This window comes from Micromesistius poutassou, assembly GCF_964030765.1.
Source record: "Micromesistius poutassou genome assembly, chromosome: 13".
Classification (NCBI taxonomy): Eukaryota; Metazoa; Chordata; class Actinopteri; order Gadiformes; family Gadidae; genus Micromesistius; species Micromesistius poutassou.
In genome coordinates, this window is record NC_140283.1 from 12754871 (window position 1) to 12769649 (window position 14779).

At 41.7% G+C, this 14779-nt stretch overlaps 3 protein-coding genes across 4 annotated transcripts in view; 1 reads left to right on the top strand and 2 right to left on the bottom strand.

The window, feature by feature from the left end:
* LOC311357879 (cadherin-related family member 5) overlaps positions 1 to 1055 on the top strand; it is a gene marked incomplete at both ends in the record, with an annotated part of 6721 nt that extends 5666 nt beyond the window's left edge. The window contains 3 exons of the mRNA XM_084477897.1: positions 1 to 208; positions 470 to 632; positions 735 to 1055. The exon at positions 1 to 208 is cut by the window's left edge and continues 31 nt beyond it. Coding sequence (XP_084334023.1) covers positions 1 to 208; positions 470 to 632; positions 735 to 1055 — 692 coding nt within the window. The remainder of the gene's footprint in view (positions 209 to 469; positions 633 to 734) is intronic.
* A 2665-nt stretch (positions 1056 to 3720) lies between these two features.
* Positions 3721 to 7123, bottom strand: calub (calumenin b). The gene is made up of 7 exons (XM_084477602.1): positions 7085 to 7123; positions 6191 to 6421; positions 5574 to 5767; positions 5114 to 5280; positions 4953 to 5013; positions 4358 to 4557; positions 3721 to 4040 (listed from the first exon to the last, which is right to left on the bottom strand). The coding sequence occupies exons 2-7, from the start codon at positions 6409 to 6411 to the stop codon at positions 3936 to 3938; spliced, it is 948 nt and encodes a 315-aa protein (XP_084333728.1). The 5' UTR covers positions 6412 to 6421; positions 7085 to 7123; the 3' UTR covers positions 3721 to 3935.
* Positions 7124 to 7737: 614 nt separating this feature from the next.
* On the bottom strand, positions 7738 to 9121 carry gtf3c6 (general transcription factor IIIC, polypeptide 6, alpha). 2 transcript variants are annotated; one of them, XM_084477105.1, is made up of 6 exons: positions 8987 to 9121; positions 8822 to 8902; positions 8635 to 8698; positions 8358 to 8402; positions 8157 to 8264; positions 7738 to 7955 (listed from the first exon to the last, which is right to left on the bottom strand). In XM_084477105.1, exons 1-6 carry the CDS (start codon positions 9008 to 9010, stop codon positions 7837 to 7839), a joined length of 441 nt encoding a protein of 146 aa, XP_084333231.1. In that variant the 5' UTR covers positions 9011 to 9121; the 3' UTR covers positions 7738 to 7836. The 2 variants fall into 2 exon arrangements, with proteins under 2 accessions (XP_084333231.1, XP_084333230.1); XM_084477104.1 differs by having other exon boundaries at positions 8157 to 8267.
* Between the last annotated feature and the right edge of the window lie 5658 nt (positions 9122 to 14779).

Sequence of the window (14779 nt, forward strand, 5' to 3'; positions counted from 1 at the left end):
AGGAGGTGGCCTTCACCGACGGGGACCTGGGGACGTACAACCCCTCCTTCAGCCTCCAGGGCAAACCCCCGGGCATCTTCATCCATAAAGACCTGCCCTCCTGCCGCGGCCCCATCCCCCTCAGCACCGCCTGCGCTCCCGACACCACCTTCCTCCCCAGCCCCATCTTCCCCAGCCCTACCGACTCCTGCCCCTCCTCACCTATCAGGTGCTCCTCCAGCTTGCCTGTCCTCCACCCACCCATAACTACTTTGAACCACTCGCAAATGCAGCCTCCGTCTAAATCCCCAACCCCGGAAGAACACGATGGGTCTCCAACAACACCACCACCATCATCTGGTGGTGGTAGTCTAGGGGCTTGGGCGGACCCAGAACCAACCACCACCACCACCACCAGCCCCTGCCTGATGAAGCCCAAAGAGGACCTTTCTCCCACTCTCCCTGTTGCCACTCCTTGGTCTAACCCCAGCCTGTCCAACATCCAGTTGGGCCATGACCATCTCCCCACCACGCCCTCCCTCGGTGGAGATCCCGACCCTGCTCCACCCTTTAACGCTCCATCCACTGTTGAGGTAGACGCACCCTACACCACACCTGCCCCAGCGACACCCCCGGAGCCATCGCATTCACCGGTAGGCGGGTCAATCACACCCCCTCGCTCTCCACAGCCTCCGGCAGCCGTAGAACAGAGCTTAGTTCACCTCCTTGACGCTACGCCTCTGCAAACCCCAAAGCAACCCCCCGCTGTGACTCCTCCATCTCCGGACACGACCGGCCCCCAGACGGCAGACTCACCCTCCACCTCACCAGGCCACCCGGGCGCAGTAGGGGGGGTCGCCGGGGGCTTGGACAGCCAGTCTCCCCCCTCCACAAACTCAGAGGCAACCCAGCCCGGCTGCAAGGAGGGCGGCGCTGATGGTGGGGGTGACGGCCCTCCGGGAGACAAAGAGGAAGCCCGGAACAAAGAGGGTGAGGACGACTTAGACTCGGACGAGGAGGAGCTGTGGAGAGTGCTCTCGCGTTTGCATCCCGTGTTTATCACCATCAGTAAGTGATGTCACTATGATATCACAGGCACCCAGAGCGGCGCGGGGATGAAGACGGGGGAGGAATGAGGAGGCGACGGAGGCTTCACCCGCTGCGCAAGCATCTTGTGTTGGCCCATTCAAGAGGAGGAGCAGCGTCCGCTCCGCTGTAGGTATCTAGAGCAACAGCTATTCGCCATTCATGGCACAGTTTTTGGTTGAAAACAAGGCTAAAGGTGATGTAGGTCAGCTGTGATGTAGCTGTGATTTTTTTTTTTTAAGTGTCAGTGTTTGGAACTTGCTTATTGATGACTTGTGTTCAACATATACTGCTTCTAAGTGCATAAATGTACCACTCAACATGAAAATAGTCTTTTCAATTGTACCCATAATATGATTTTATATCATTATATATTTTCCTAACCAGCTATAGATGATATATCTTTACAATGGTCCTGAGTGTGTTTAAGCAGGCATGGTGTTTTTGTTTCACATTATGCCTACTCTGTATAAGTTATTTATTTATATAAAAGTGAGTAAATCTTCTTGATCTTTGTCATCTCTGATTTCAAGGGATCTTCAAGTGGTCTACTTGTAAAGCCACTTGGTCTGTTGAAACGCACACAGAGAGACGATGATGCGTGCAAGCCCAGATCCTGAGTGATCGCTCAGCTAATCGGACAAGGGATAAGCTATTAAAACAACTGCTTCAAGCCTGTTGAAGATTAGCCGACATCCTTAAAGGACCTCTTTCTCTCTCAAGCATATAGACGTCATGCAGCAGAAGACACTCCCTTGTGAAGGGAATAAAGAGTCATGGCCCAGGGTTATTTGAAACCTCCCTCTGTCTATAGGATTCACTGAGGTTTCTGGATAAAGAGCAGGAAAACATGGTTACACCATGAAAAAAAAAAATTAAAATTATTGATTGACGGACAGAATGGAGATATAAATGATCATGAGATCTTATAATACACCTACAATGTAAAATTCAAACACATATTACATATAACAGCAAACATATTAAACTGTAATATGTTTTGGCCGTAACGGTTTGGAAAAGAGTGGAGGAGAAAGAATGAGTTCAGCTAGGCTCCACTACTTTATATACGTTAACAACGGCACCATCTCGATGATAGACGAAGGTTAGCTTAAGAGAGGTATGGAAAACAGACACACTATGGTGATTATTCCCCATGGAAATGTCCCCTGCTGGGATACTGCAACACAACAGTGGCAGCTAGGTTGGATTAATTCACTGCCTAGTGAGAAAAAGCAGTTAGCCAGTGGCTTGTGTTAAGTCTGGCCCCTTGCGCTGCAGGATAGAGTAAATCCCTCAGCCCCACCTCCCCCTGACACTCTACACAACACGTGGTTTTGGGACTTTCTTACATAACTAGAGGTCTGGTGTCATGAACTTTAAGATACATCATGTATTCTGTTCAAATAAGTAACTTGTTTGAAAGTTGAATGAATGTATATACTGGGTGGAGGACAAATAGGTTTTAGGATTAGTAATTTATACTCACAGTATGTGTCGTAATACACTGTAAACACATCATTTTTTTTATTGAGGGGCTTTCTCAACCAAAACATTTGATTGTTCGAGTGCTCATATACTGAGGACTTACAGGAACGTAGTGAAAAGTAAGTAAGTGAAAAGCTTGTCTCTGTATGAAATACAAAATAAGAAAAAAGGTATACATTTATCATATTGTTAATTACCAGTGGTCATAAATGTGGGTAGAGCTAATACAAGGGTAGTAGAGCCAAGTCAAACCACTTCCTTTCCCTTGGCACTTAAAATAATTGATTCTCTCACACACACACACACACACACACACACACACACACACACACACACACACACACACACACACACACACACACACACACACACAAAATGTGGCAGCGATGGAGCATTTTGTTCCTCAGGCACCACAGAGTTCCTGCCTGGAGTCCTTCTTTTCAGCATACATACATGCGGAACATACATGTTAGAAAAACACAACGGTGTACAAACTGGGGCTGGTGACGAGAACGAGCATGCGCCACTGTATTGCACTGTAATGTTCCACAGTCTTCCTTGGCAGCGCTACCCCCTTCTTCCGGACACCCGACATTCGTATATTCGGATACAGCGAAGTTCAAAAAGATACAATATCAAACCACACGTACGCGAGACGTCAGCAACAGGCGGGGGCTTAGTATGGGCCTGTTTGGGTAAAGTATATGCAAATAAAGACGTCAATTAAAAACCTAAACAGAAAAAAAACTCCTACTCCTCGTGGTCCAGTGCATTGCAGAAACCTATGTTAAACGCAAGCCACGAGACCAGTGCTTACATGGCTGCAATATAAAAGAAAACATGCATGTGCATTATAATGACTTAACAGACGATGACCGAGTGAGTGAGTTAGGAACCTGCGACAAAGGGTTCATGGGAGGGGAGGGGGCCTGGACGAAGCTATCCATGATGCCATGTCATGATGCTGATGCCATAGTGTTTGTGAGGACACCTTGGTCTCACACACACACACACACACACACACACACACACACACACACACACACACACACACACACACACACACACACACACACACACACACACACACACACACACACACACACACACACACACACACACAGTCGAGGGGGTGGACACTATGGGTGTGTACACACGTCTCATCGGGTGTGTGTGTGTGTGTACACAGACGCACGCAAGCACGCACCTCCATTCCAACGAAGGATTGTGTTTGCGTGTTGAGCAAAGAGACTCATTCAAAAGGTATAATAAGTTATTGTCTGTGGCCTCCCTGGCTGTCGCTGACCACTCCGTCTCGGCCGATTCTAGACACCGCGGAGACACAGATCGTCCGTCCTTGTAGAGCAGCCGACCGGGGGACACTAGAACTCGTCGTGTCTCGCCAGGGCCTCTCCGAAGTCAGTCGCCTGGCTGCCCACAAACAGATCGTACTTGTCCACAATTTCTTCCCTGGTCAGAAGGCCATCCTGACAGACAGAAAGGGGAGAGAAGAGAAGAGTTAAGCAACTCTGTACTCATTGGTTTGATAGGTAAAAGGTCCTGATTACACCCCACCCCCTTATAATCCCTAGCCCCTTTCACACATGCAGCCTGGGTCAGAAATTGAATGGCACAGGGGTCATGTGTGAATGGGAGCCGGTATTGTAATGCTGGCAAATCCGTTGCAAATCCCTGCAAGTTCAGGTTGTTTATTCGTCAGATGCACAACTAAAGCAGGCAGCTGCAGCCGGGAATTCAATTCTTGTGATCCAAGCTCAGCTCAACAATCTCCAGACAAGCGTACCTTGTCTATGTCAGACTCGTAGACAAGATGCTTGGCTTCGGCGTCCGCGTGGTCATAGTCACTGGGTAGGATCCAGTCCCTGGTCTCATCTTTGTCCATCTTTCCATCGTTGTTCTTGTCCCTGAACTCTGTGAACTGCTCCCTCTCCGTCTTCACCCACTCGGGCTCCGAGGGGTCCCCCTCCTGGTTGTACATGTCCCCTACAGGGGCCGCCGAGAGCAACACATGTTTTGTTATACTAGCTCAACGACATGGATTTTTTTTTTTTTTTTTTGTAAGGGGTAATCGGCATCGCACCTGGACTTGATGAATTGAATTCGGGGCTCTATTACATTAACGCCTTATTATAACACACACCCACACTATACCACACTAAACTTAAGGCACTCAAATAAAAAGGTTTAGATAATGATGCTGCAGGATCATGTACTTCAATGCTGTAGTTTACTCGGGGTTAGGATTCCCGTGGGCTATCCATTACTAGAGCCTGGCATAAATCGACCATGCAAATTCCATTCCCATTCCACAGAGCCCGGAAACACTAGGAGCACTGTGACTAACTGTGCTGACTGAGATGCTGTTCTTGTGTACTGACCTATGTACTCATCCAGGTCGATGAAGCCATCTCCGTTCTTATCAATGTCCTCCATAGTTTCCTACAGGGAGGTGGGGGGGGGGGTCATGGTGTGGTTAGGAGGCATTTAAAAGTTATTCTGTCAACAGATAACAGCCAATCAGACGGTCTAGTCCCCTCACCAGCACTACGATGTCTTTCATGTGGTCGTACTCCTCGGGATGAAGGAAGGCGGTGAACTCCTCCTTGTTGGCTTTGCCGTCAGTGTCCAGATCTGCCATCTTGAACCTCCTCTCATCGCGGGACATCATCTGTCTGTAGCTGAAGCCGTCTTCAGGGTCCGGGTCGTCTGCAGATACAGCAAAATGGAAAACTTGTCAGCTCACTTTTGTGTGTGTGTGTGTGTGATGGTGACACAAGAGTCCGCCACATTTGAAGGATTCACAAACCTGAAGGATCAACAAACAGCTATCCATGAGCCCCTTATGTTTAGGTACTACAATTATTTACATTTCACTACAATGTTACAGTGCGCTAACAAACAAAAGAGACTATTCATCATTTGAGACCTACTTTAAAATGTATGCACAACATTGCTATCCAGGAAAGCTGTGAGTGTAACACAACTGGCATCATCCATACCAAGGATGTATCCATATGTGGCGTTCTTGTACTCCTCCCAGGACACCAGGCCGTCCCCGTTCAGGTCATGACCGGTCCACTGGCGGTCCACATCGTCGTAGATCCAGCGCTTCTGAGCATGTTTGATCCATCTCTTCATCTCCTCCACGCTCACAAAGCCGTCCTTGTCCTCGTCGATTCGCTCCACCAGCATACTGCAAGGACAGTGACGAAAGGCTGAGCAGAAGTTTCTGTTTTTACATGAGTTGCCCTCTGTAGAAGTGTGCATGTTCAAGCATTTGACATCCCTCTCTATGTAATATATACAGTATACACTGACATTGAGGAGAATCTTTTATCCAATTAAACCCACATTGAATATGAATAGTGATCATTACAAGGCAGGTAAAAAAGGCACTGGGGACGAAAACCAAGAACCTTTCAGCTTGGAGGTCAACCCTCTAGCCACTACAGTATCCTTAACATACCAGAGAATTCACAAGTAGAAGCAACCAATGACAGTATAGGAGTGCTATACAAAAGATGGAAATTATTTGTTAATATATTATGTACACATTGATGGTCATCCGCAAACAGATATGCAAATGAACAAATGACGACGTTCAGAGAGACGTTACCCTAGCCTCTCCTTGCTCTCTTCTGGAGTGAGCTGGTCAAACGTCTTGGCCTCCTCCTGCCCCAGAAAGGCTTCGTGGTCATAGTCAAAGTTCTCAGCGTCATCGTGGTCCCGGTTACTGAGAAGCTCATCGTGATGAACTCTGTCCTTCTTCTCCGTGGGCTTGCTGGTGGCGTACACCACACAGAGGGCAAAGCACATAACAAGTGGTCGCAACTCCATCTTCTGTATGCTTAGGAACAAGGTGGAATGGAATATTTGTTATAGTGGTATACTTTTGTCGTTGCCATTGTACTGTAACACATTCATCATCATTGTGATGATGAATGTGTTGTACTTCTAGTGACAAATATGACTGCAACACTGCATTGCAATAATAATAGTGATAAGAATACAAAAAGGAAGAAAGTTCCATACTAATCGTATCCAGTTTAGTATTTCCTATATTCTTTATTCCCCACATACCCCCCAATATATTCCTCACTCATTAATTCCTGATGCAATGTTTCATCATTACACCAATCATTCCATCATTACACCGAATTGTCTACGTATTAACATGTGTGTATTCGAAGATTATTGTGTAGTGTTTATAATAAGATAATAGTCAAACGGGATACTATAAGCCTATTTTACATCACTATCGTCTGGATCTAACCTTATTGTAAGGGCCAACATAAGGTTAAAACCGGGCCAACTTAAGGATGGGTTCTATACATTACCCGTTAACGGAATTGTTTTACTGAAATTGAATCTATCTATCCACCTGAACATATAAGGCGAAGAGACAGCAGACAGGCAACCATCGATTATCCTAAGTAACAAATGTCAATGTAACAGAACATAGTTTTGTCTAAGATAAAAACTAGAAAGAGACAGACTGAAGTTTACTCACCGGTTTATTCGTAGACTTTCGCTTCGATTAAAACCCTCCCCGGATACACACCCGTAGATTTCCGGTGCTAAAATGCCAACCGACCAATCGAACGTCGCGGTCGCGTGTGCGATGTCGCTCGTTCATTGGTCTACTTCTCGTCAACGCCGGTGATTGTATTGGTCAGGATCCGCCACGTCCACAATGTCAACAATATAGAAATCACTTCTGCGGTTACTGAACAATATCCAATCCACATTACTAATACTGGTGATATAAAAAGGCATACAACCGGAATTTAGTAGAAAAGTTATTTATTTTTTCATAAATAACGATCACCTTATGTGTGTTGTAAAAAAGGATCATAATATACAGTGTGATATTTTGATTTATAAAATATAAACATCCCTTATTAAGGAATAACAAATACATAACACATTTGTTCCTCTGCACTCAGAACAAAATTAACCCATAAATGACTACCATGTGTAGTCATTTATGTTCCAAAAGTTCCAAAAAATACAGTAAAGTGTTAACTCTCTTCAACATGGGTCTCACACACACACACACACACACACACACACACACACACACACACACACACACACACACACACACACACACACACACACACACACACACACACACACACACACACACACACACACATAAAGGCCATAGTGTGGATAACAGATGGGTACTAAATGAAAAATATCAAGATCAGAAAGTTGATATTAATGATCAATATGAGCATGGACAGGACGACTGCTGGGTCATTCCATTGTCGGGTCATCTGCACTGGTTTCCAGTGGCTCCCCTGACTTCTCCTCATGGCTACTATCCAAGGAGTCCTGGGCCTCCACACAGTCAGGCCCATCATCCTCTCCAGGTCCTCAAGAGCCAACACAAAGATATTATAAAGAAAGCGTTTATGTTAGCAATGGGAACCAATGGGAACTAAGGAACCAAGCGCTTAACATGAATAGTATTATATTACCAACTGACTTGATTATTGTCTTACATTGTCACTGTAATTGCATTACTAAAATACCATAGTAGACCTTCTAGCTAGAGTATGAGCCCTTTGCCTTACCTGTGCTAGTCTCTTCATCTTTCTTCTCCGTTAGGAAGATGCGTTGCATTTTCAGTCTTTTTACAGTATGACCATTGTACTTGAGGTCTGCTGTGCCCTCCTTGGTGTCTACTGGAGACATGTGGAAATCATGAGATTGGTGAAACAAACTCATGGCCAAGCGGTCAAAGAAAGAAACATGTGTGAAATCATGAAACATACCATTGGGTGATCCCTCCTCGAATAGCACACATGTACCTAATGCATCTGTAAGGAAATTGAAACAATTATTACAATGAAACATAACACATTTAGTTCATTACTACAATATGTTATATGCTAAAAATTTGTATTATACAGATATTGAAGTTATTATAGCTATTAGAGACATTTGCAGGGTTAAATAGCGCACAAATATAACCTGAGGTGGCATTACTAAGCGGTACCGTATATGCAGAGTAACATTATCTTTAATTTTAATTTAATTTAATTTGTTTACCTTCATACTCTCCAACAAATACATAAGGACCAACTTGCATCATGGGCTTGTCACTGTCAATGTCCTGCAACACGAAAGAAACAATTGGCCACAAAATAAGTAAAATAAGAAAAATAAGCTTTACCTCATGCTTTGTAGCTAATAGGCCTACAACACATCGCATTTTGTACAAAAGAGGAAAACGTACCAGTATATTGCATGTACCTCGGCACTTGGAAAGAAAATCATTGCTGATTACACCTGACAGCTCCACAACAACCAACTGCTCCTGAAATGAATGAGGAAAACAGTCAGTTTAGCAACACGAGCTAGTGCAATAGGCTGCTACCGTGATCATGTATTAATGTATCACCTCTTCTTCCCATTCATCGTCCATGTGTAAATCTTTATTAAAAAATAAGTGGGAGAGGGTATATATACGCGCACTGTAGGCTATACAATACACAGATGATGTCAAAAGCTATTTGCTCTTTTCATTCGCATCCAGGGAAGACTTCCGCGAATGTACGGTGTACGGTAAGGATCACTGGGTAAGGATAACGCGTTGTACGTTCCGTTCAGTTACAGGGATTGGCCTCCAAGTGGCGTGATTGTTCAGATATGCCAGTGATACGCTCCATATTTAATAAAATAAATATAACCACTAAAACATGTACCCCATCTCCCCTCTGTTTCTCCGTTTGTTCTTTATAGGTTACATCAAAAATGAATGGATCGTATTGGTATCGTTCATTGTGAATGGAATTATAATTTTAATTCTAACATTGTCGTTTTCATTGCAAGGGCATTAGTAGTTATGCAGTGAAATGTCATTGACTCATCTGAAGAGAAAATAGAACAACACAGTAGCACAACAGAATAATGTATTATTACGTACTATTTTATTTTCACCTTCATTCTTGACATTTGACAAAAATGTGATGTAAACAGTGTATCCATAAATCCACAAACTAACCAACAAGAGGCCTCGTATATCACACACAGACCAAACCAAACGAAACCTAACCAGATTATAACCACCTAGCTGCACACCCAACCAAAGCAACCCAAACCAAAAAATAACCAATAAGGGCCCGGAGACCAAACCAAACCAAACAAAATCACAGCAAACCAAACCAAAAAATATCATAAGATGTGAAGACCTATGGTTGCACAAAGACCAAAGCAAAGCAAGCCAAACCAAATAATAACCAATGTGGGGCCTGTTTGCACAAAGGCCAGTCAAACCATTCCGCTCCGAAGGAAAACAAAAACATATCCAAATGAATCTGCCAACAAAATTGAAAATTGAATCATATAAATCCAACAAATTAGTCAAACTCATTCATATACAGTCATATACAAACACACACACACACACACACACACACACACACACACACACACACACACACACACACACACACACACACACACACACACACACATACACATACACATACACATACACACACACACACACACACACACACACACACACACACAAACTATCTGTAGATAGTAATCTACCAGCAGAATGTTCAATTGGGATAGGGACACATTTTTAATACTATGACTACGACTACTGCTACATAAATAATAATAATAATGGAACTAATTCTTCTACTACTACTACTAATAATACTACTACCTCTTATAATACAACTACTAATGAATAATAATCAACAATATAGTCACTATGAGGGAGAATAATAATAATGAAAACATGATTTCAAAAGATAAATGAATACTCAAAAAAATTACAATGTTAGAATGATGATGGATAACAACACATTTAGAAGCATATATCCAACTTAAACTTATTTATAGATGTCAATGGAATGGTAAATAAAATAAAAATGCTTTTCCCTAAACGATAAAGAACTGTAAAGAAGACCATATAAAAAGTGTTTCAAAAAAATGTTTTTTCATACATCATTACATTCACACGTTGTGACTGTTACCCTTAATACAATGAAATGTCTTTCTAGAACAATAAACACTCTCTTTTCTGCACATTTCCAAATTTGTTTCCGCACATAGCAGATGCACATTTCAATTGCGCATTATGAATGCACATTTCAAATGCACATTTCAATTGCTCATGTCCAATCACACATTTAGTTGTGTCATTCCCACTTGAATGACCTGCGTGCCATTAACCGTTGACCCCCCCCCCCCCCCCCCAACCTCCCCCACAACAAAACACAGCAGTAACCGTAGGATGGAGACTTGACTTACTCACTGCTATACCTTTTATGCAGTACAGCACTGCAGGTATAGCATGTATTCCAGAGATTTCTTTGTATTTATGCTATACAAATACATACAGTGATTTTTAGAACGGAATGGTCAGGAGGAATGTACTGTGGAGTTGCTGCAAAATTCAGCAAATGGATGGATGGTATGCAATTCTAGATGTTGATGTAAATATGTTGTCTGGTTGTGAACAGACTGAATGCATTGCATGTTTTGTTTCTCTTGAACTGTAAAACCGTAATTGTGGAATCTTTTATTGAATAAGTGTGTATTCATAAAAGTATTATTTTTATACATACGTATGTAAACATATAGTTGATACATACAGAACATACTGCATATATACATATATACCTTAATACATACATAAAAATTGAATTATGAGAATGAATGATTATATCTATATGCATTTATACATTATTTATACATTCAATCTTCAGCACGTCACGCCACGACCAAACATGCGACCCAAAAAGAAAATGGTTGTTGAATTAATGATAGCGAGGTATATAGATAAATAGATAGATAGCTGCAAAGGTAAGATAATAACAATCATCAAAATAATACAAAAATAATATATAATATAATATATATATATAAATAAAATATACATATAATAATGAACAATTCTGTAATACAAATCATAATGTAAATTACAAAATATTTATAACAATTCAAAAATTATAATTAATCATGATATTTATAAGGAAAATGGATATATACATATTTTACATAATGTATCATTTTCAATAATATTAATAATATTAACAATAAAATCTATACTTTTTCATAAAACATGTAGACACCATTATTTACAATAACATATATCATACTACGGAATTATATAAAGGGGCTACGAGTCCCCCACCCCCACGTCTCATGTATCACTGGACCATGGTGTAGTTGTCATGTCGACCAGCCCACAAGTTACTATGACAACAGCTCAAGGGGAAGCACTTGCAAGGGAGGTTACTGGCTCCTTGGGGACAGGGGAAGGACAGGGGTAATGTCAACAAAGACTCAGATAGAGGGACTTGAAGACAAAAAAAGCGGGCAGATGAAGAGAGAGGTCAAGTGAACGCTAGTTGGATGAGGTTGGGTGTCTTCAATGTGTGTGTCTGTGCATCCGCACAAGGCGCGTGTGCATACGTGTGTGTGTGTGTTTTGTGTGTGTGTGCATGCGTCAGTGTGTGTGTGTGTGTATGTGAGTGAGAGAGAGGGATAGATAGACAGAGGGACTGAAATAAAAACCGAGAGATTTTACATGCATATGGACATGATGATTTCTTAGAGGCCAAAACGCTACCCCATGGGCCTGCTAGAGAGGAGGAAGTTGCTCCCTTAACCGTTGGAAAGGGCCCCTGCATTTCCTGTGTGTGATATATGGTACCTGCTCCATGTCACACCCTGGGGCAGTAAAGAGGAGGGGGCATGCGACACACTGACATTAAGGACCCTCAAAGGTGTCATAGGCCTCTGCCGATACCCCCACATTTTGTCATATAAATGTCATAAAGACAAGTTTGGAGTTGGGGTGCATAGGATTTCCTGCCCGGGGCGCAGTGCTGTTGTTAATTGCTCCATTAGACGTGACAGGGTAAATTGGTAGAAGGGCTAACCATTGTATATTTTACTGTGAAAATAACCTATGGCATAGACCCGAGGGCATGGTAAACATAGTGTTTGTTAATATGTGTGTATGTAGAAAAGAAGGAATGAGTGTGATGGAAGAAACAGAGAGATAACCACATTTACATCTCCCTTAATTCGACCATTATTACAAACAACATATATTGTAATTTTTCATGGCCAAGCCTTAGGGCTTGTAAGTGTATCCTACAGTCTTGTGCCAGATTAGAGCATATCTTCAGTCATTTAGATCTGCATACATTGTTTTGTATTGTATATATTGTTTTGTATGCATTGTGTTGTGTTACAATACATGTGTTACATGATGATGATGATGATCAATTCTATTTTATTTATATTGAATCATGAAAAAATGGATTACGACAACCAATATTGATAGGAAAGGCAGGACACTGTACCAATCCAGGTATGTAGTTATGCAAAGACACAGAGTGCCACAGAGGCCTACACTCGCTGTGGGTGCACACATACACACACACACACACACGCACTCACACACACACACACACACACACACACACACACACACACACACACACACACACACACACACACACACACACACACACACACAAACACACACCCATACCCACGTATTTCAAGCTCACGAATGATAGGACACTATGATAGGACACTGTGCTATATAGGTATGAGGCAGGGTGAGCGTGTGTGTGTGTGTGTGTGTGTGTGTGTGTGTGAGTGAGTGCTTGTGTGTTTGTGTGTGTGTGTGTGTATGTATTTTAAACACATACACACACATTTTACTAAAATCTAAAAACTATTACTACTATATATATATTTTAAAAAATCGAAAATAATTGTTCCACTATACATTTATGAATATCTGAGTAACACAACACTTGACCGTAATATTAAATCAATATAATGGTATGCACTTTTCCTGTAGTGTATGCTTTTAGTCACTTATTTCAAAAGTAGCACAATACACTTATATGTCGTATAGCAAAAACTGTAATTTATTTTACTAGCCTACATAAAATATAAATGAAAGCTGTCTCCTTTCAATCTCCTTTCACACACGCACAATACACACACAAACACAGACACAGACACACACACACACACACACACACACACACACACACACACACACACACACACACACACACACACACACACACACACAAACACACAAGCACACGCTGCAACATACATTGCTTAACATAAAGATATCATGTCCTTTCGGGCTCCGTAAACATAAAGTATGTAAGGTATAACAATGGATAAAATCAACAAATTAAAATATTGCTCTTGAATATGCAGTAATTTAGATACAGGCTCAATAATGCTGTCAATTACATCAGATTGTTGTGTCGTTAAGTATTTTTAATGTAGGCCTATAGTCTGTTGAGGGGTTAAAAAATGTCATAGTTACTACTTTTGTCAATAAATGGTAGGGCTTAATAATTCCTCATCCAGCACCCAGTTACGTTTTATGGAGTGAAAAAATAGCCCAAATGGAAAATGAAAGAAAAACCATTTAAACCAGTGTCATGCAAAACCAAAGGTGAAGCAAAACAAAAGAAGGTCACTGAGGCCGATGGCGGCTTTGGTCAATCAAAGCCTGAAATAAAGGGGAGAAATGTAATCTTACAAAACTAGGTGCGGTTTTATGCATCTAAAATATGGGCATAGAGATCGACAGATTGCACATCTAGCATGAAACCCACAATAGAATTATCATAACAATAGTCTGAGTCGCAAGGAGGGGACGGGTGGAGAAAAATAAAATCGGACCATTCTCGGACATGTCTTCTGTGATAATAAAAATAGAAAAGGGCAAATTAATGTATTATACTTTGTTAAAAAAAACAAAAAACGTTTTATGTCTTATGTCTAGAATAAGCCAGGGAGAGGCTGTTAAGTGTGATAATAAATAAATATATAAATTGTACCTGTTTAAGTGCGTGCCACCTTAGTGACTTTATCAATGTGTGAATATATCTATAAGCAAAATATACATATACGTTTATACTTTCTTAATAGTAATACGGTTCGAAAAAACCTATGTTTTTAAAAAATACCACTCAACACTTAGATTTAGAAACTTAGCATAGAAACACAGAAATGGCTTAAGTGTGCAAAAGAAAATACGTAAAAACAGAAATGAAATGCTACATTCTCGTTCCAACTAAACCGCATATGTTTGCAAACAATAATATCCTTTCAGTTTATTTTGCATACTTTCGAATATTTTAGAATCGTCTTCTCTCTATTCGGTCTCGTCCGTCGTTTA

Bases quoted from the DNA above. Each gene is read 5' to 3' on its own strand.
- calub (XM_084477602.1), bottom strand. From the start codon at position 6,411: ATGGAGTTGCGACCACTTGTTATGTGCTTTGCCCTCTGTGTGGTGTAC. The intron at 5,768-6,190 runs GTAACGTCTCTC...CTGTCCTTGCAG, and splicing joins GAGAGCAAGGAGAGGCTAGG to TATGCTGGTGGAGCGAATCG. The intron at 5,014-5,113 runs GTGAGGGGACTA...ACCTCCCTGTAG, and splicing joins TGAAAGACATCGTAGTGCTG to GAAACTATGGAGGACATTGA.
- gtf3c6 (XM_084477104.1), bottom strand. From the start codon at position 9,010: ATGGACGATGAATGGGAAGAAGAG. The intron at 8,903-8,986 runs GTGATACATTAA...CATTCATTTCAG, and splicing joins ACGATGAATGGGAAGAAGAG to GAGCAGTTGGTTGTTGTGGA. The intron at 8,699-8,821 runs GTACGTTTTCCT...TTCGTGTTGCAG, and splicing joins GAGGTACATGCAATATACTG to GACATTGACAGTGACAAGCC.